Source organism: Schistocerca cancellata, chromosome 1, assembly GCF_023864275.1.
Source record: "Schistocerca cancellata isolate TAMUIC-IGC-003103 chromosome 1, iqSchCanc2.1, whole genome shotgun sequence".
Classification (NCBI taxonomy): Eukaryota; Metazoa; Arthropoda; class Insecta; order Orthoptera; family Acrididae; genus Schistocerca; species Schistocerca cancellata.
Window position 1 is genome coordinate 817,965,197 of NC_064626.1, and position 23,239 is coordinate 817,988,435.

General features: G+C 38.6%; 1 protein-coding gene across 4 annotated transcripts in view; it reads left to right on the forward strand.

The window, feature by feature from the left end:
- Positions 1-23,239, forward strand: part of LOC126188217 (mitochondrial protein C2orf69 homolog) — a 231,199-nt gene that overhangs the window by 171,967 nt on the left and 35,993 nt on the right. For 3 of the 4 annotated variants that reach the window (XM_049929778.1, XM_049929770.1, XM_049929794.1), the window contains one exon: positions 3,375-3,437. The exons of the other annotated variant lie outside the window; for it this stretch is intronic. In XM_049929778.1, coding sequence (XP_049785735.1) covers positions 3,375-3,437 — 63 coding nt within the window. The remainder of the gene's footprint in view (positions 1-3,374; positions 3,438-23,239) is intronic. 4 annotated transcript variants of the gene reach the window in all.

The window sequence follows — 23,239 nt, forward strand, 5'->3', positions numbered from 1 at the left end:
GGCTCAACCAACCAGTTATAGGGAGAATTACAGTTTAGTGTGTAATCTACACTACAGTACATCTTCATTAATTTTTCATGTGTACACTCTATTGCCATATGTGAACATCAAATCAGTTGCAGAAAAATCCTTTGATAAATCTTCATTGGAACCCCAAATTACTAGATTGGAAGAGTGTGTGCTTTATATTAACGATAGTACTTGATTCTTAATTGAGATACATAAAACTCAAAGAGGAAAAATTATTAGGAGTCGGTTATTTTTCATACTTCCTTCTCCTTCATCATCCTTTTTTATTTTCATCAATTGTTTATACCACTCTTGTGTTATAGAGAAAAGTGGCACCATGACTGGTAAAGTGTTAATAAAATAGTTTAGAAATTGATTTCGTGACCATTTATTGCATTTCAAATGGATTGCATGCCTGTTATCCAGTCAGTTATGTGCATGCCTGCTATCTGTCAATTACAGCAAGTAACATCACTTCATATAACAATGATACACAGTCACAGAAAATGAAATTCAGTAATATAGGAAAATCTGTCTCTCTCTCTCACAAACACACCTCAAGTGAAGTTTCTTGGTTAAATATCTGAATCTTTCAAAGGATGTACAGGAGTTCGTCAAGAAGATGGGTTCTCCCCACTTCAGTTTAACTTAATGTTACACCAAGTTATCAGAGACTGGGGAAAATAAATTGAGTATGGACAGCAGGGCAGAGAATAAATGAAGCACCTAGCTTTTGCTTATGATCTTGCTTTCTTCATTAAGGCCTGTGAAGAAACCAGGTATGCCTTAGGGAAGTTACACAAGATACCATCAAATACAGATCTCCAAATGAAGTATGAGAAAACTCATTTTTCAGAAAATATAGATCAAACTATCAGAACATCCTAATTACAAATGAAATATCGTACAATTTCATGTGTGTGTTTTTTAAATATCTCAGAGAAATCATAGTACAGTCTATGCTAGACAGTAAAACTTTATATATAAAGACCTGCTAAACGCGAGAAAGCATACAGAATATCAGGGAATCATTACAGTAATAAATGAGTGATGTATTGAAATGCAAATCTTTGACACAAGACTGTTGTTTTTCCTGAAACATTAGATCCCTCAGAAACTATAAGTCTAGGAGTCCATTCAGAGATTAATGAAATCAGAAAGAAAGAGCAAAAAGTTATCAGAAAAATTTATAATTCCATTAATATATACATAAAAAAAACTGCAGCCTATACAAAGTAATAGAAAAGTTCACTGATGCAATATTTAGATGTTGTTTGAAGTTCTATGGTTACGTCTGCAGAATGGGCAACACTTGATTAACTAAAAGCTGCTTAATATAATACCTTCAAAAAAAAGGTGAAAATCACTTGGTTTGAAGACATTAAGCAGGTCTTACGAGAAGATGCAGAACTTACCATCAAAGAACAAAGCCTTTGGAATCCTAGGTACACAACACGCATTTGCAGAGAAAGCTAAGATAACTGGAAAACAGTGTACAGAGGAACACAAGAAACAACACAGTGATTTCGCGAAGAGATTTTGAGAAGAGAAGAAGAAAAGGAGCTGTCAGGCTCAGCTAAGAAGTTCAGATACAGTCATTAACTTGGCATAATGAAGAAAGAAGAATAATACAGCAAAATATCGTAGAAAATATTTAAATAAATTAGAATCTGGTTAGTTCTATGAGAAATATGGTCCAAAGTTTGGTGTTTTTATCATTACCTTTGTGCCTGTATCTGAAGTAAACTTTTCAGGGATGGTGGTTTGGAGGGATACCGATGAATTTTGTAAGATTTTATGGATTACTGATGGGATTGTAATATCCTGCAAATAGGATATGGAAATTTATATAATAGCATAAACCCAGAAACAACTATTATATTAGAACTACTAAAATGTGCTGAGAGAATGTACTTTAAAGTGAGTTAAAATATTATAAATTAAGTCATAGTACAATTTTCTATAGCCATTTATTAAACACAGTGGAGAAAACATCACATACATCACAAAGGCAATATACACAAAGATTTTTGTGCTTTAAAATTTTGCGCTTTATGTTTTTTATAATTGATAAAATAATGCATTTGCTCAATGGGAGTACTATATGGTTCTGTTAACATTTCCAACACAATGCTGAAATTTTATGCTTCAAAAAGCACTTGACATAGTGTCAAAGAAAAGTGGCATTCTAACACACACAATCGTTAATATAAATTGTAGCATGTAGGCTCAACTTAAAATTCATCTGAATTGATTATAGGAAAATAATAAAAACTTATTTTTTGACAAACTGTCTTTTGGCTTCTGTCTCAGGTTCTTCGGCTGATGTTCGTCTGATGACTTTTCTGTTGCTTTGCCAGCACGAGTGGCTGGCATTGTCAATGTTTCACCCTCCAAACACCAGACGAACGTCAGTCGAAGGACACGTGACAGACGCCAACAGGCAATTTGTCAGCAAGTGGTCACGGAAGCAGTATTAACTTATTGTTTGTTGATCATCTTGTATGAACCGTCAATGAACTATTAAGAAGTGGCAAGTGTTGGGAACAGATTGTAAATTCTGAATCTTGTGGCCTGTCAGTTCAACTTTTGAGTTAATCTTCTAAGATCTTAGATGCTGCCATTGTAAATTCCAAGTAACTGATGCTTTTAATTATCTCATTGTTCTTACATAGAACCCAAATATTCATGGATTATCAACTTTTTTGCAATATTCATACTCTGAGTTGCATGTTAACTTACGTGATAGAAGAGAAGATGCTTGTTTAATAATGATGGTATAAATGAGGCAATAGAAACAGTTAGTTTCATTTAAATAGTTAGTTTACCTACATTGATACACTATGAACTATAAATTCTTACTGATGAAAGCTTGTCACATTGGCAACCATTACAGTGTACACTGATCATAATTTTAAGACTAATGTATGATTAGATTAAGAATGAGTAATCCAGTTGCTTTCCCTGAAATACGTTGAATGATTATATGGAATACTTTCTTTAGAAATACAAAAGATATTTGTTCTTTGGGTTATAGGCCTGATGATCCATAATGTATAATATCATAACACAAAAAGTCACCTTCAGATCAGGTTGTAGTATTGAATTTTTTGTGCCAAACAATTTTATTTGTAATAATTAATGTGGATATTATTCAATTGATGAAGAATTTGATAATTTGTTATAGAATTTTGCATGTGAAGTAACTGGCATGATTAAATGCTTCTAAAATGTGTCAGACAAAGAGTTCTTTTATATTGTAGTACACTTATAGAGAGAAATTTTGTTATGTCATTTATGGATAGCCCCATGTGTGTAACATATGCGTTATTAATTGCAACTTAGTGTTATTTCCTTCTGACTAGATTGGCTACACCTAAACTTGCAACATTCATGGATATTGTCTCAGCAGACATGGATCAAAACAGGCAAGTGTAAAATTATTTTAATTAAAATGTAGCTTTGGGATAAATTCTTGAGTAATTAATATATTCGTATACTCTGTGGGGCTGTCCTCAAATTACATAACTAAAGACCTTTTTGGAGTGTGGCAGCTTAACAAAAATCCACATCTTATTTTCTCCACTTGGCCTTTCTTCTTAATTTTTGTACTGGCACAAATTAATATTGGCAGAATTCAGATGAGACTTCATTTTCCCACTTTTCGTGTTGTTTGTTTGTGTTTGGCTCCGGCTCTATGTGTTTGGGGGGGGGGGGGGTGTTTCTTCCCTTACTGTGTAAGTAAATTTAAGGGTAGCTTAATTAGTCATAAGAGAATAAATTGTAATTTCTGAGAATGAGCAAAGCTGTGTGACAGCTTATGTAATGTTTAAGATCGATTAGATACCTGATTTATATGGCAGTAACATTCTAGGGTGGCTGTAATGTGACTTTCATGACTGTGATGGTATATTTTATGAGTGGAATTTGTCTGGAATTTGTAATTAGAATGCAACCAGTTAATGGAAGAACAGAGTAGTCAGAGGAATGCAATTATGATGCTTCTTTAATATACATCTGCAAACAACAACACAAAATCTTCCACAATACATAAAAAAAGCAAGACAATAATTATAAAAATCTAATTGGAAATGCATGGTTTCACTCACATCTGGATCCTGTTGTTATATTTGATGCTCAAAATAATTCATGCATGAATCCATTCTCTTGTTGCAATGCTGTCTATTGCATATATGTAACTAAATTGTAGATAATTGTTTATCAAAGGGTTGTTTCCATTGTATGTGTAGTCTGTTGTAGTATGATGATGAAATAGATGATAAATTTTAAAAAAAGGTTGTGATAGGTTACTAGAAATAATGCAAGGATACAGGAAATTGTAACACTTGCAGTTAAAAGCATGGCTGTTCTTAATATTTCCTGTGTGCATAGTCTGATTTCTCCATTGGACTCATGTAATCTGCCAGAGTTCACACTTCAGTTTGTGAAGACAAAACTTGTCTCGAGAGTTCCAAAGTGCTGCAGTGTATTTAATTATACACTCATGTTATTATACTAGTTTGAGAATGACTAAATTTTCAAAATACACATTAACTACTATTGCATACAATATGCTGCATTATTGTCTCCAGAACTGTATCATATTTTATTGAAAGATAACAGCATGGCTCAGTCATTCTTTGAAGTATGTCTTACATGTTGCATTTGTATTAAGGCATGCCGACAGCATTTATTCATAAAAGTGTTTCTGTGGTCCCAAAACATAACATTTTTGATGATTTTCTAACCATTTAAGCTTAGAATTGTGCAATTGTCATTACCTGATATTCTGAATTTGTTTTCTTTATGGAAAGTCACATGTTACTAGTTTCTTTTATCATGGGCTTTTTACAAACTCACATTTAGTTGTTTTACAAGCTTGTTTCAGCTTTGCTTCCTGTTGCATATTTTACAAGATTCCTTTTGTGGAGTCTGGAGAAGTTTGTAGCATTGCTTAGCCCAATCCCTAAATATTATTGAATGCTAATGGGCTGTCATTAATTGATTCAACAAAATTGTTGTTCTAATTTTCTATTCTGCATATCATGATAACTTTACCCTGCAGCAAGATCAGAGAGGAATTTGTTGTGGCTTCATGCTGTTTGCGAAGTGATTATTTTTAGCTCTGCGAAATGAGGCTGTATACATGGAAGAAGCCTGGAGATACTGACAGGTTTCAGATAGATTATATAATGGTAAGACAGAGATTTAGGAACCAGGTTTTAAATTGTAAGACATTTCCTGGGGCAGATGTAGATTCTGACCACAATCTATTGGTTATGAACTGCAGATTGAAACTGAAGAAACTGCAAAAAGGTGGGAATTTAAGGAGATGGGACCTGGATAAACTGAAAAAACCAGAGGTTGTAGAGAGTTTCAGGGAGAGCATTAGGGAACAATTGACAGGAAGGGGGGAAAGAAATACAGTAGAAGAAGAATGGGTAGCTCTGAGGGATGAAGTGGTGAAGGCAGCAGACGATCAAGTAGGTAAAAAGACGCGGGCTAACAGAAATCCTTGGGTAACAGAAGAAATATTGAACTTAATTGATGAAAGGAGAAAATATAAAAATGCAGTAAATGAAGCAGGCAAAAAGGAATACAAACGTCTCAAAAATGAAATCGACAGGAAGTGCAAAATGGCTAAGCAGGGATGGCTAGAGGACAAATGTAAGGATGTAGAGGCTTGTCTCACTAGGGGTAAGATAGATACTGCCTACAGGAAAATTAAAGAGACCTTTGGAGAGAAAAAAACCACTTGTATGAATATCAAGAGCTCAGATTGCAACCCAGTTCTAAGCAAAGAAGGGAAAGCAGAAAGGTGGAAGGAGTATATAGAGGGCTTATACAAGGGCGATGTACTTGAGGACAATATTATGGAAATGGAAGAGGATGTAGATGAAGATGAAATGGGAGATAAGATACTGCGTGAAGAGTTTGACAGAGCACTGAAAGACCTGAGTCAAAACAAGGCCCCGGGAGTAGACAACATTCCATTAGAACTACTGATGGCCTCAGGAGAGCCAGTCATGACAAAACTCTACCATCTGGTGAGCACGATGTATGAGACAGGCGAAATACCCTCAAGCTTTAAGAAGAATATAATAATTCCAATCCCAAAGAAAGCAGGTGTTGACAGATGTGAAAGTTATCGAACTATCAGTTTAATAAGTCACAGCTGCAAAATACTAACGCGAATTCTTTACAGACGAATGGAAAAACTGGTAGAAGCCGACCTCGGGGAAGATCAGTTTGGATTCCGTAGAAATGTTGGAACACGTGAGGCAATACTGACCTTACGACTTATCTTGGAAGAAAGATTAAGAAAAGGCAAACCTACGTTTCTAGCATTTGTAGACTTAGAGAAAGCTTTTGATAATGTTGACTGGAATACTCTCTTTCAAATTCTGAAGGTGGCAGGGGTAAAATACAGGGAGCGAAAGGCTATTTACAGTTTGTACAGAAACCAGATGGCAGTTATAAGAGTCGAGGGGCATGAAAGGGAAGCCGTGGTTGGGAAAGGAGTGAGACAGGGTTGTAGCCTCTCCCCGATGTTATTCAATCTGTATATTGAGCAAGCAGGTAAAGGAAACAAAAGAAAAATTCAGAGTAGGTATTAAAATTCATGGAGAAGAAGTAAAAACTTTGAGGTTCGCCGATGACATTGTAATTCTATCAGAGACAGCAAAGGACTTGGAAGAGCAGTTGAACGGAATGGACAGTGTCTTGAAAGGAGGATATAAGATGAACATAAACAAAAGCAAAACGAGGATAATGGAATGTAGTCAAATTAAGTCGGGCGATGCTGAGGGAATTAGATTAGGAAATGAGACACTTAAAGTAGTAAAGGAGTTTTGCTATTTAGGGAGTAAAATAACCGATGATGGTCGAAGTAGAGAGGATATAAAATGTAGACTGGCAATGGCAAGGAAAGCGTTTCTCAAGAAGAGAAATTTGTTAACATCGAATATAGATTTAGGTGCCAGGAAGTCGTTTCTGAAAGTATTTGTATGGAGTGTAGCCATGTATGGAAGTGAGACATGGACGATAACTAGTTTGGACAAGAAGAGAATAGAAGCTTTCGAAATGTGGTGCTACAGAAGAATGCTGAAGATAAGGTGGGTAGATCACGTAACTAATGAGGAGGTATTGAATAGGATTGGGGAGAAGAGAAGTTTGTGGCACAACTTGACTAGAAGAAGGGATCGGTTGGTAGGACATGTTCTGAGGCATCGACGGATCACAAATTTAGCATTGGAGGGCAGCGTGGAGGGTAAAAATCGTAGAGGGAGACCAAGAGATCAATACACTAAGCAGATTCAGAAGGATGTAGGTTGCAGTAGGTACTGGGAGATGAAGAAGCTTGCACAGGATAGAGTAGCATGGAGAGCTGCATCAAACCAGTCTCAGGACTGAAGACCACAACAACAACATGATCTTAGGAGCTCTTACGATGATGAAGTACAGAAAGTCATACGAAATGCTTCAGTATTAATAGTGATATTTAGGAGAGTGACCAAATATATCTTGTAAACATCCATAATGTTAATAGAAAATTATGATTACTCAGAAATATTTTCTGGAGCGTATTTTTACATTTACTTGGTTATCTATCCTTTGTAGAGTATTTTGTGTTACCTGATAAGTACCTCACTAGTCTATCTGAAAATTGTGTGTGAAAGAAAGACTGTTGATAAGCTTCCAAATGAGCACCAATTTGTATAGATAGTCCTGGCCATTTTGAATGATGTTTGTGTGTGGAAGTACTAAACTGCCAGTTGTTTTTTACGTTGAACCTTTTTGTGACGCATAATGCTTTTCTTGTAGTGTTTGATGTAATGCTCTCGGTCTTAGTAAATGAAATCGTGATGGAACATGCTGCTTTTCTTTGGAACATCCTTGTCTCGTCTGTTAGTCATACATTGTAAAGGCTTCAGTGTGGAGAAATAGCCAGGAACTGGTTAATAGCTATTTCTTTCCTGGATAAATTACTTTTCTCAAGGATTCTGACTGTTAACCGTATATGGAAATTTTTGTAATAAAACAGTGAGAAAAATTAAATTAAAAAAGTGACACAAAGTGATGAGAATTCTTGAATATAAATAGTTCAAGCTATCATGTGTGGATGCCTGAAACAAGATGGGAGAAAAGGAATCTTGATATCCTGTTCAAAGTTTCATAGTTTTTCGTTACCAACAGGAGAGTGACTAGTTTGCAGCAATCTGTTAATTAATGTCAGTTGTATATAACCGTAAATTAATGTCAGTTGTATATAACCGAGTGGAGTAAAATTTCAATTTGAGTTTGGAAAGGCTAATTCATGAGACAAACATAATGACTAATACCTAACGTTGAAGTACTACTTATAGACAAACTTAAAACTATAAATCCTAACACTATCCTAGCTTTTGGAACTATTAGTGTCTTCCTTTTGGAGGAGAGAGGGGTAGTTTGGGGAATCTTAAAAAGGAAGGGCAGATCACTCACATGCCAGGATGGGGGACACTCTTCTGTTCTGAGGAAAACTGTACAAAACTATTGTGGGTTAGGATGGCAGGTATAATTAGGTACGGAGCTACAGGTTGCGATGGTGCGGCAAGTTGATTATCATGGCAGCAGGTTCATGGAGCCAGGTAGATGTCTGCTGACAAATTGTAGAAACAGTACACAGTAGGCCATTTACTAAGTATGTAACATACAATGGCTGTATTGTTGTTGTGTTGTGGTCAGCGACATGGGGGTGTATTCTGACCTAGGACGTGGAGAAGATGGTGAACTCTGTATGTTGCTTTTGAAGATACAGTTGGTTCACAGTGTCAACCCCTCCCCCTGCCGAGTAGGTGGCAGTAGAGCAGAGTTATGCTGTCAGCACTCTGGTGAGTGAAGTAGTGTAGCATTAAGCCCCAGGCAAGTGACTGGCACACAGCTATGATGATCTCTGTGGAAGTCAGTCTTGCCAGCTGGTGCAGATGCATGGCTCAACACTGGAACTAGCCAAGTGCACAGAGATGTACCAAAGGTCCCAGTGTAGAATGCAGTGTCTGTGACCTGCAGAGGCAAGCCTGCAATAGTAGAGTATGACTGCACAGGGCGGACGGTGGTTCGATAATTAGCCCAAGAGTGTACTGTTGACCGCAAGTTAGACACCCTGAACTTGATAAAAGCTGGCCAGCAGATAGATCCCCAGCTGGAAGGCATCAGTTCAGCTCTCAGTGGCATCAGACCTAGGCACAGCTCATACTTCTGCAGTTAATAGAGGTAGCGTCTGATAGTAGTAGCTAGATGAAACATTTCAGGTTGACAAAACTCATGGGGTGCATATTGAAAGCTTGCTGTAGGCCGTGCCAGACCTATACATCTGAAATGTGCAGTATTTATGGTGGCTCGATGCACTACTGTTCTGCCATACCATCACAGTTCGTCACACAGACCAAGGAAGTAGCCTGGTTGCAGACCAAAATGTGTGGTAATCCAGCTCATCAATGCTACAGTCTGGTTTCCTTAATTTTGTTGTGGCAATGATGTGGCAGCCCTGGCAACAACATTGAGGCTGAATATGTTGTTAAGTGTTCTAATGTTAGGCCCCGGCGGTGATTCATGCTGTGTCAGCATAGCCCACCTGTAACTTCTTGTGGAAGAATGCCTTGCCGAGTTGTGAAAAACTGCCTTGCCGACTTCTGCCTGCTTCGCCCTTCTTAGGCTTTTTACACCAGTCAGTGGTGACACCTTCTGTTAATTCCCCCACTGGTTTCATCTGCCATGTAAAGGAGGAATGGCGCAACATACCTACTCTCATTGGAAAATCTGTTCCACCGGACTGCAGACTAGCAAGATCTGCGAAAATGATGTGATAGCACACCTCACTTTTTGCGTATATGTACATTCCATTCAGCTTTCACATACACTAATTCAACTTTAACTACAACATTCGTTGGGTGTATGCTTAAGCAATAACTACTTGCTATACGTCATCCATATTTGTGATCTCGAATATTATTTTCAGAAGTCCATTACGTCGTCGCAGTGTATATGACACCAAATCCCTAGCTTCCCATATTTGATATCACAGATGTTTGTAAGAGAGATGTAGCCCTCAGTACTTTCCGTGTATCTCATTCTATAATCCTTTCCTCTCGGCATCAAGGTGCAGTTCTGAGAATGCTTCTTTCAGCCTCCCTACTTCATTTCTCACTTAGCATACACTGGTGGCTATATCCCTAAAACATACTGTTCGGGTTGGGCTGTTACTCCATGGCAGTAAAGAACTTGGCCATTTGAAGGTCAGGAGAAGGTGCCATTTCTTCACTAGGATGTTGGCTGTAGAGGTGGTAATGGCTGGAACTGAACGGTGAACCGGTAGTGAAACATCTCTGTTTACAGTAGCCCTTCATTATTTTTAGTACAGAGACGGTGTGACAGCAGGTGGGAGGTTGTTGCCTCTCAATAACGTCAGTGGCTGCCGGCACACTGAACACCACAGTCAGCAATTGCCGGCTTAAGTGCCAACACAGCAAGTGCCTGCAGTGACGGGCAGTGGCAACAGTGAAGCTGCGCCTGAAGTGTCAGAGGCAGCTCGTAGCAGCCTGAATAACTCATGATCACCGTTTACCATATTAGGGTAGATGTTATTCAAACTACAACATCAAACGTAGCTGAAATCGAAGGCATATGTCCCCACTGGATCGTGATCAGCAGCGTCAGAACCCTTGAGGAGCCAGCTTACAGCAACAGCGAAATGGACCACCGCCAGCCGACGCTCGAAGACGTGACCACGTTTCAGGTGGTCCCAGCAGGACGTAATCACGTGGTAGGTGACCCAGTGGTGGGTGCGTGTGTGCGTGTGTGCGTGTGTGTGTGTGTGTGTGTGTGTGTGTGTCAAACCATCTATGCACAGTCCCCAGATCAGGAGGTTGCCAGCTGCTATTGGAGGCAGGAGTCCTTCATAGGTGACTGGACGCTTCACCTGGCACGGCAGTGGTCTCCATCCTGAAATCAATAGCTGGTGGAGACAGTGGTGGTCAGCATCAGATACACAGCTTGATGCAGTCGTACAGAGAACATTGGCAGGCAGCTGAGAACATCTACGGAGGGGGGAGTCTGCTGGCCAGTACTTCTCCAACAACAGTACCTCCCTACCCCACACCAAAGAAGACAAAGAAGAGAGAATGGGCTGTAGCAGCAGGGTGATGCTGTTGGGCAGTGGCAACTTCGTTCGTTCTGCTTTTCTTGTTTGATCAGCTCCTGAAGGAACCTAGCTGGAGCTGTATTATTGCCAACTTCACCATTTAGAGGTGCTGGCTAGCTTCTTCCACTTAATCACTATAGTGAATAAGTACTCTTTCATTCTGTGATTACACCTTCTTATGAAATTTTGTTTGACCTTCAGGCTGATGTTTGCTTCCCTGTGTTGATATTGTTTTGCTGAGCATTGTTAAAGCAGATCACTGCACTAGGCGAGAGTTGTGGTGCAACAATACGTGAAGGAAACTGCTTCCATCATCTGATGTTCCTTCTTACAAAAATAAAACATTTCTGTATACTACTACTCCTTTTACGATACCAACACGTATGGAATTGTGTGTGCAGTTTATGCAAATGTATCTTTTTTTTTTTTAAGTATGCATTGGTAATTACAGTTTGACATTTGCTGGCAAAGTCATCTGCGTGGCCTGATGTGTACCTTGGTACCAGGGACGATTTTTTTCCTTTTGTCCTTGGAGGGTATATTGACCACTGACCTTCATGATACTCTGGTAACTTAGAATTGTATTGTTCCAATATTTCTTGCTGTTCTAATGCCTTGGTATTGGCTTTTTGCGCCCATTTCCACATTTCCTTCCATGTTCTTGTGAAATTTAGTATGAGTTTATCATTTTTCCCTTATCTGTGGTTTCATTATCTCAACTGTTGAAGGCATTCTCTGACCATACACCACCTTACATAGTGATAGACCTAAGCTCTCGTGGATCTTTATAAGCTGCTACCACATACTGCAAGAAAGTACCCCAGTTGGTATGATGGCTATTCACATTGTAGCTTACTGTATTACCTATCAGTCTGTGTACCTACTGAGCCTGTTGGTGTAATAGGCTTATTCTTACTTTGCAAATGTGTAACAAGTGAAATAGTTGCTTCATCAATTCTGACATGAAATTGGTGCCTTTATTCATGATCACCATCTGCAGAGCACCAAACTTTAGTAACCAATTATTTACTGTTGTATGTGCTACCATATTAGCCTGTTGCTTCAGAATAACGATCACTGCAACGTAAAGAGAGTAATGGTCTATAATAATCAGAATGTAGTGGTTTTCTGCCAGTGACTGGCTAAGATGTCCTAAAACATCCATTCTGAGCATTTCAAAAGATATAGTACCCTTTGGTAATCCCTGTAGAGTTATATGTTGTCGTCTTAAATCTGCATGTTTTGCTCAAGGCACACAATTTCTTACACAATGTTCTGCACCATCTTTACGTGTTCTACAACAGTGAAGCTCTGCTACTCTTCAATCAGTGGTATTACACCTTCTGTGACAGGATAATATATGATTACGGGCTGCTTCTTGCTCGGCAGGGACTAGAAAGTGAAGCCCAAGTTTCTTGTACTCTATCAGCAGCTTGCCCTCTCTGCTGCTCCACAAGGCTAAGGCTCCACTACACTAATTTTCCTGCTAAGTCCATCAGCATTACCGTGTTTCTTATGGGATTTTTGAATTACTTCAAAGCCAAAATCACTCAGTTCTAATGCCCATAGTATAAACCTACTTCATGGATCCTTCAGTCCCCACAGCCATTTTTGGATCCTTCAATGCCAACAACCATTTTAATGCTGCATGATCTGTTAGCAACTTAAATGTTTTTCCTTATTAATACCCTTGTATTAAACTTAACATCTCTTGTTCGGCAATAGAATAATCTTATTCGGCTTTGTTAAACTGCCGTGATGCGTAAGCTATGGAATGTTTGTTATCTTACACTTCCTGACTTAAAACACAACCCACTGCATGGGTGCTAAAACCACGTGATAAAATGAATTCCTTTTCATAATCTGGACATATTAACACAGGACTAGTTGTTAATAACTTTTTAAATTTTCAAACGCAGTTTCATACTGCATCAGGGTAACGTGGTTAGGGAGTGGAGCGCTTGGGATGTCTGCAACTGGGAGTGGTTTGATTGAGACAGTTATTTTTCAATTTCCTTCTTTCTTTATTAATTCTTCTCGATTTGACTTGAACTTCATTAACAAGTCTTGTGATCCTGTGCCAATCTGAACCACCTGACGTAGTTATTGTGAGCCAGGTGCCAGATAAGAAGACCCAACCATCTCTACCAGTGCAATGTCAGTAGCAACGTCGGCATGCGCTTCTCAAGAGCTGTGTGTGCAGAGCCCTGGAAAACGGATGCACTGGAACAAGTGTCTATATTTTTAAGTGGTCCTACACCACCTAACATCACTGACTGAGAACGTTTAAAATCACGGCATACAAAATCTGCTCAAACAAATAAATCTTGAGCAAAAGCACAGATTCATTTAATCTTGAATTCAAGGTTCCCGACCTCATAAAATATAAAACAGGAAAGGCACTACCATTATGAAACCATGTTGACCCCAACATATTCACACACATAGCAGACACTTGACGTATGAAGTCAGTACCAACATTTACCGCTTATTAATAAACGGTACACCAAACCTCAGCTACTTAACTAGAATGCCGACTGGTAACTTAACATGACTTACATTATGCCAGTAGGCAGCTATTATAAAACAACAGAGAACTGTGTGGCGCTAACCCTCTCTTATATTAAATGGCACTAGCCATAACTTAATCTAATTATCCAGATTATAGGAGGGAGTAAACCACCTACCATTAAACAGGCACTGACCTGACCACCGTCATTATACCATAAGCATAAGCATAGCTTTACTATTCAGCTTCCTAAGCTAGTCCATCACTACCAGAATTAAAATTCCTGACATAGTATGATTTTGGTGTGAGCTCAGAATAATAGCTTATGACAACCACCAACCTCGACAACTAATGCACATGCACTGTTCTGTACACTCCATAAGGGAACAACACAATAAAATACAGGTCTCTTTGCACAGTAACAGAACCATCAGCACTTACAAAAGTTTATATAATGGCAGACATACGGACATTGTACTGTCAACCAACAAACATCAAATTAAAATCAAGCTGATCAACACACAGCGATACTTTCAAATAACTGCGCAGCCATGTGTTCAATACACAAGCCATATCAAAAGGCAAGTACCAATGGCCACACAGAGCAGCACTAAATGATGACATAACTAGGTGCACACACATTTGACAAATAAACTGACAGTCAACAAGAGAGACATCTTAATGCCACACAGCCAGCAGAATTTAACTCTTTCTCAGACATGGCCCTCCATAAGCGCCTATAAGTAAGTTAGCAACCTCTGTGAGATACGAGAAAACGGTTCAGAATATGGACACTTCTGCTTCCAGAAGCTCACAGCATGACAGCTAACTCAGTGCAGACTTCATAGCACATCACTAAGCTGGCAGAACTAACATGTAATCTTTGCTGCAGAAAGCAGTACTCTGTTACCCAAAGATTGTGTAAACAAACAAGTCAATAACAATACCAGAGAAGGAAAGTTGCTACTCACCGTATACGGAGATGCTGAGTCGCAATAGGCATAATACAAACATTCACACAATTAAAGCTTTCGGCCATTAAGGCCTTTGTCAGCAGTACACACACACACACACACACACACACACACACACACACACACACACACACACATCTGCAGTCTCAGAGAGCTGAGACCACACTGCGAACAGCAGCACCAGTGCATGATGATGGGAGTGGTGACTGGGTGGGGGTAAGGAGGAGGCTGGGGCGGGGAGGGGGAGGGATAGTATGGTGGGAGTGCAGACAGTCAAGTGTTGCAGTTTAGATGGAGGGCAGTAGAAAAGGTGTGGAGGGGTGTGGGGGGGTAAGTAGCGGAAAGGAGAGAAAATAAAAGACTGGGTGTGGCGGTGAAATTACGACTGTGTAGTGCTGGAATGGGAACAGGGAGGGGGATGGATGGGTGAGGACAGTGACTAACGAAGGTTGAGATCAGGAGGGTTACGGGTTTTTGTTGTGCCTATCGTAACTCAGCATCTCTGCTATATGGTGAGTAGGAACTTTCCTTCTCTGGTATTGTTACATTCCATCCTGGATTTTCCATTGTTTGATTTCTGCCAAACAAATTGATAAGTACAGCTGACCATATAAAATTTTTGCAGATAACTAGAGAGGATCAAGCTCAGTGAGTGACACTGTTCCATTGGCAACAACACATAAAAGTGGAAACCTCACAAAGCGAGTCTACTGTAATTTCCCTGGGCATGATTCCTCAACCAGGAAATTACACATTGACTGGTGCTCAGTGTCCAGCCAACAAATACTACTGACCCTGTAACCCTGCATGCAGTTTGCATATGAAAGATCATCTGTGTCCTAATCCACAACTACATGACATTACAGATAAATTCGCAGAGGAGTTAACACAAATTTTGGGATGTTTGATACAAGTTGATGGCTGTGTTAAGAGTCTGACTAGCTTTTGTGTTCTGTTAGTTTGTTGGGATTTTAGTTAGAGGAGGAGGGTGGGAGCTGAACAGTGGATGTTAGTAGGTCAACAAGGCAGGGTTTCACAGCTGTGAAATGTTTATCCAGAAGTTTGATGGAAACAGATGTGATCATGATATATATCAGTATTCCAAGGCAGAAATATGAAATTAGTAGCTTACATAGCGACAATGTGCATGCATTTTTTGGAGAGGAAAGATATGAATTAGGCTAGTAGATGGATTGTAGCAATTAGGTAATTTAGTGTAAGAGTATTTAACGGAGGGAGAAGAGAGAGTTTGTGGATGTCTGCTAGAGTGATTTTTGTTTGCAGCTCTAGTGAATGTTATGAACTGAATATACATGAATAGATCAGATCTTTGTGAAAGAACTGGACATTGAAATTTTAATGGTATGCTGTTGAGGGGTATTCCATGAGCTGGTCAGCAACATGTCAACAGTATCTGAGACAACACTAGAAATAAAAGGAGTAATGATCCAGAAACAGTCAAACTTTATAAAAACTTGTGCACTGTATTAAGAAAAGTTATTAAAAAGTCCATAAGTATGTTAGAGTTTAGTACCTCTGATAATAAAATTGAAACAATTTGGCAGGTTGTTAAAAGGGAAACAGGGCAACTGAGAGCACAAGAACACTGTATTTCTCTCGAACTCAATGGCAAGTTCATTAACGAAAAAGTCAGAAGTAGAAAATACTTTTAATAATCATTTTTAAGTGTTGTAGAGAAAATAGGATCCAGCTAGTCATTAGAAAATACAAGGCTGTTTATGGAAGAGGCAATACCTACGCAATTTTATAAAATTGAAATTCAACCCACCTATTCTACTGAAATTATGAAAATAGTTGATACACACAAAAGTAAAAGCTTGCATGGAATTAATAGCATTTTCATCAGAGTACTAAACCTTGTTGCCAACAGATACGTAGGTTTCTCATCCACATATGTAGTAGCTTGTTGAAACAGGGAATTTTTCCGGGTAGACTGAAATATGCTATGTTAATAACTACCATACAATCTCACTTCTGACAGCTTTATCCAAAATTCTTGAAAAAGTAATATATTCAAAAGTAGCTTCACATATCTGTAAAAATAAACTCCTAACAAAGATTAAGTTTGGTTTTCAGAAAGACTTGTCAACAGGAATGCTATATCCGCTTTTACTGATCAAATAGAATAAGTGAACATCACAAATTGGGATATTTTGTGATCTCTCAAAGGCTTTTGACTCTGTGAATCATGAATTTCTTCCAAATAAGCTTAAGTATCATGATATGAATGGGACATTGCATAAGTGGTTTAATTCATATTTAACTGGAAGAATGCAAAAGGTTGAAATTACAGTGCAGATAGTCTGAAAAAATTAGCAGAGTCCTCTAACTGGGGAGCTATCGAGAATGGTGGATCCCTTATTGTCCTCAATATGTATTAATGACTTGCCACTCTATATTTATTGAGATGCAAAGCTAGTTCTTTTTACTGATGATGCGAGCATAGTAATCACGCCCAACAAATAAGAATTTGCTGAGCAAATTGTAAATAATGTCTTTCAGAAAATTAAGTGGTTCTATGCAAATGGACTCTCTCTAAATTTTGAGAAAACAAAGTATATACAGTTATGTCCAGTAAATGGCATAACACCATTGATAAATATAGACTTTGAACAGAAGTCTGTTGCTGAGGCACAATATTCAAAATTTCTGGGTGTGTGCAGTGATGAGAAATTGAATTGGAAGAAACACCTTGATGATCTGCTGAAATGGTTAGGTTCAGCTACTTATGCTGTTAGTTATTTACAAGTTTTGGTGATATACATATGAGTAAATTAGCTTACTATGACTGTTTTTATATGACATCATATTTTGGGGTATTTCATCATTAAGAGGAAAGGTATTCATTGCACAAAAGTGTGTAATCAGAATAATAGCTACAGACCCTCAAGACTACCTTGCAGACATTTATTTAAAGAACTTGGAATATTCACAATATCTTTACAATACATATATTCAGTTATGAAATTTGATATTAATAAGACATCCCAATTCAACACTAATAGCAAATTGCATAGCTACAACACTATACACTATTCTGGCTTAAATTTGACTTTGGCACAAAATGGGGTGAATTATGCTGCCACAAAAATCTTTGTTCATATGGCAAATAGCATTAAAAGTCTGATAAATAGCCAACCAACATTTAAAAACACATTAAAAAAATTTCTGAATGACAACTCCTTCTTCTCCATAGATGAATTTTTAGATATGAAACAGTAACTAGAAGAGAATGGTGTAAAGAAAACTCATGTTAAACTGACATGTTCCACATTGTTACAAAATGTCATATTCACGATCTGTGGAACAACTATTAATGTAATGTAATAAGGAAACTTTCCTATTTTGATTTATATAAATGGAGCAAGAATCCATGGGAGCTGGGTGGGGCCCGGAAGTAATGAGAGTAAAAAAATAAAAATATTCATCAGTATCAAATAAAATAGAAAAAAATGATTCAGACAGGAATAGAAAGATTGAAAATGGTGATTGGAATGTAATTTAAAGTCATATTATCATGAGGTGCAGGTGCAAAAATAATAAAAAAATCTTCGCCAGCTAAGTCTGTCACTGAATTCACAGTTTATCAAGTATGAATGAGCCTCAAGGGGTGGGAGATTGGAAGTGGATAACTAATATTTGTGAAGTGTTCATGTGGTAATGGTTAAGCCCCAGAATAAGCAAAAAATACAGAAAAAGCCTAGAGATAGTGTAGAGAATGGAAACTAAAGCTAAGCATTTTCTAGTTGCATGGTAAGTTGCCAAAGAAGTTAAATCTTAGGAGATACGGTGCGCATGTGGAAAGGATATTTGTAATCAAGGAGACAGAAAACACTGGAAGAGAAAAATGTAATGAAGGAAAATGTATGGACTATGAAAATAAAGAATGAGCAGATATAACAACAAAGGAAAAACATCAATTGATATGATTGAAGAGGGGTGAAATCACAAAATAAATCTGTGAAAATCCAGGATTGAATATATTAGTGTATATACAGCGATAGATAACCACAAAAGAGTAGTTGTATGAAGCAGCAGGTTAGGCATTTAGAAAAGGTTTGTCAAAGCCACATGTATACTTGGGGGGGGGGGGGGGGGGGCGGTGGCAGGCTTGTGTACCAAAGGTACACAAAGGCTTTGGGAGAGGAAAGGAAAACATGGGTGAGCTTTGGTGGTATGTAAAAGTAATGGAGAGTGAGATAGAGGTGTCGTGGAAAGAGGGCAGAATGAGATGAGAGCAGGAACAGGATAGAGGAGGGTTAAGGATGGGGACTACCCGAGTTTGAGGCTAGGGTAGTTCCAGGAATGCAGTGAGGATTACAGTCCACTCTATCATGAAGAGCTAGTGGTATCGGAGGAGGAGAGAGTAATGCATTATCATAATAGTTCATGTTATGTGGCAGCATAGATGTTAACACTGTGGTCTTCAACAGCATGCTCTATAACTGGATGTCCTTGTTGACCACCATTTTGTAGTAACCATTCATCCAAGTGCATGGTTTTGTGAATAGGAATGATATAGTGGCAAACAAGGACACGGTGTAGATTGGGTGGGTGAAGTATTACCACTTCTGTAAGGAATGGAAAGTATAGTGAGGAGATAATCTTAGATTGTGACAAGAAATAATCAGAGTACAGTCAGACAATGTGTGACAAGGGGGTGTTTAGCGTGCACGGAGGTGAAGCAAAGGAGATATGTTTTTGAATGCAATGGGGAGTGTAATCAGGCTGTGAAAGCCTTGACAAGACATGAGCATATTGGAAGAGGGGTCACTTCTGATCTGCCCACTCCTTTGAAAGAGGACTGTGTTTCACCTTTAGAACTGTTTGGCAGAGAAACCAGTAAGTATAGTTGTCCTTCTGAAAGTAAAGCAGTTACTTTAAGCCCACGTTTTGTAAACACTGTAATTTTGTTGTCTACTTAGTTTTAAAATTTTGAAAAGAATGTCTATTGTTTTTAACAAATTTTTCTTCCCAGTTCTATAATTGTTTTAAATTTTTCAGTTCAACTTAATACAAAAATTTAAGTATAATTCAGGTGATGCTTCAGTCACTCCCTCCCGTCTGCGATAGTAGATGTCACTTTTGACAGTGAATGTCTTATTCAACAAGTAAAATGATTGTGGTAATATAAGCCACCTACACATCAAATTTCCGTGTGCGTAGCAACAGTGGTTTAAACAAGAAGTGTCCAAGCTGTGGGCTGCAACAGGTATGAATGCAGCCCATGAAGTGAGCATCTATCATATGATAGGTTTGTGTGTGTGTGTGTGTGTGTGTGTGTGTGTGTGTGAGAGAGAGAGAGAGAGAGAGAGAGAGAGAGAGAGAGAGAGAGAGAGAGACCCACCGTCAGTGTACAATTATATGCATTGAATATTTTCAATGTGAAACTACCACCACATGGTGATATTCTCTCATTGGTCCATCCTGTTCTTAATATTGCCACCTGTGCTACGCTTGAATCTGCAGAGTCTTGTTGTTAGAAGTGGCCAATGTCAAATGTGCTGGTCTGCTATGTTGCAGCTACTTCATATATACAGTTTCAAATTGATTCCATCTTGCTTTTATAGAATAAAGAATCATAAATTAATAAATTCTAAATTACATAAATGTGTTACTTGTATACCTCCGAGTGTCCGTCTTTTATTCTAGTGGTTATTGTTAGTGTTAAGTATATACTCGTCTTCTTCCAATGTGGCCCAGGTAAGATAAAACGTTGAACGCCCCTGGTCTAAACAACGAGGGAGATAGTTTCAGATGAAAAATCAAGCAGAACTTAAGTACAAAGAAAGCTCATAGAGGTAAAGGTCGATGTCATTTGTGTACTAGTGGAAGCCGATCAGAAGCAGAAAACTACAGCAAAGTGAACAAAACAACGGTAATATGTAACAGTTGTATGAAAGATATATGCAGTAATCACAACAAGAAAACTGTTATATGTTCCAAGTGTGAAGTAGATTCTGAAGAAATTGATGAGTAATTTTTCTAAGAAACTGTTACATGAAATATTTGAATTTTACCTCAAATACTTCCAGCATACTTGAATTGCTGTAAAGTTTACTTCAAGAGTTGTATAATGACTTTTACTACTAATTGAAACAGCCTAAATAAACTTAGGTGCTCAATAAGTGAAAAAAATTCATTTGAAGACATTGCTAAAAAATAACTTCCAGATTCTGGTCTCTACTTACACATCATTGTCTCTTACAAAGTATTTTGTTAACAAAAGTCAACAATAATTAATGGATTTTGTGTAGAAGGTGGACCATTTTACTAGGGTGCTTTTTTGTACTGTTGAAGAATCCATTTTGAAGTCATCAGGGAAGTTTTCCAGGCAGAGCCCCGTGAAATGATCAGGAGCGCCCCTCATCAATCAGAAGTGGACAAAACTGCTCAGCGCAGATTCCAGCTCAGTCCAACAGATGAGGACCTTTCAGACCTTGAGTGGCAGGAGTAAGATTCTAGTCAAGAAAGAATGAAACAAAATTAAAAATGAACTGTTTCTCACCTTCAGCAGAGTTAAGGAAGGTGGTGATGTGACTTTGGACCACTGGCATAGTCAGCACTTATAATCATGTTATATGGTATGCGTGCGTGTGTACGGTGGAGGATGAACAGTGTATGTTGAACTAGAATGTATGCAATACAGTAGAGTTGGAATTGTGGTTGTTAGGAGGATGTAGTAGTGTGAGAGGTGGATTACAGATAACATTGCACTAAAACAGAAAAAAGGAAAGAAAATGGTGACTGATAAAGTAGGTTGTAGGAAAAGAACAGAAAATGAAACATGATGTTCTCTGAGAGTAGATATTGAGAAGATAAACAGGACATTAAAAAATAATCACAAATGGCCTTAAGGGGAACCAGAACGATCTATCTCCTCCATGTTAATTTTAGCAAATACACTCCTGGAAATGGAAAAAAGAACACATTGACACCGGTGTGTCAGACCCACCATACTTGCTCCTGACACTGGGAGAGGGCTGTACAAGCAATGATCACACGCACGGCACAGCGGACACACCAGGAACCGCGGTGTTGGCCGTCGAATGGCGCTAGCTGCGCAGCATTTGTGCACCGCCGCCGTCAGTGTCAGCCAGTTTGCCGTGGCATACGGAGCTCCATCGCAGTCTTTAACACTGGTAGCATGCCGCGACAGCGTGGACGTGAACCGTATGTGCAGTTGACGGACTTTGAGCGAGGGCGTATAGTGGGCATGCGGGAGGCCGGGTGGCACCTCTTAGTCTTTCTTCATCAATTAGGTGCATTATGGAAATGGTGGTGTATCCTGGTTGGAAACCTAAATGTTTCAGCACATCACATTTGATGATGTTTCCTTCATTGTGTGTTGCTACTACATCATACACTCCAAAATGCAATGTTTTTATCTGTACAAACACTCTTTTGGGAATCCTAATCCAAATTAAATTATTGACACTTTCATTAGGATTTTGTGTTTTCTCATGTAAACGCTTTTCCAGTAAACTTGGCTGTGATAAATATCTGAATATGGGCTTAATTACATCAATTACAGCATTTTGCAAACTGTTTTTATGGGCATATTCCTTTCCTGACTGCTACTTATACCATGAGTCATCACCTGTGGGGCACAGTGCATGTTGTGGGTGCTCATTTGTTGATGCAGTATAAAAAAATGCCCATAGTGCTCTGCTCAATGCTTCTTGTATTTTGCCTAATTGCTCACTCATAATACCTCTGCAATCTATGAATTGCTTCATCTGTCAATCTTCCTCTTCCTCCAACGGTCTTACCATCACTAAGCTTCTGGGATCCTAATGTCTGCTTTAGTTTGCGCAAGTGAGCCCCTATGCGCTTCTGCACATTTCCAATGCACTCCTGTTTTTTAATGTGAATTTCATTGCCATAAGGTTTGAGTTCCTCTACAGATTTATATCCCTTAGAATCACCGTCTCCTAGATAGTTAGTGTATTGTACATTATACCACTCCTGTTATCTGGAAAAAATTGCTTTCACTCCCTCTACTTCCACCGCTCCACTTGTGCTGTGAAAATTTGCTTCACAACTTTCACTATGTTCGTCCTTGGTATTGCCCTTGCATCTACAATGTTTTGAGAGAATGGCAACATCAGTTACTTTGCAACTGTCTCCACTGGTAACTGTCACAACTCTGTTCAGAGATTTATGACCTCTGCATTGCCATGATCCATCTAAAGCGACAGTTAAATCTCTACAATTCCCATTATCTGTAACAGCTTCTTCAACTGCTTTCTTCATTGTTGCTTGAGCAATATCTTCAGCAGAAGATAGCAACAAGTCATTATAAAATCCAAACTTGGTTGGTGGTTTGGCAAGTTCATAATTCCACATAACATTGTCCCTGCAGCACTGCCCTTGCCAATGCAATGCAAGCTATACACTAGCCTGACATTTATATCATACACCTTCTTTCCACTGTTACCACTACGAGGAATACTGTTAGAATTAGAAAATGAAACTTCTGCAGCACATTTGTTACACTTCAATAACATTTTACATACCAAACCAATGTGTGAAGTTATTTTC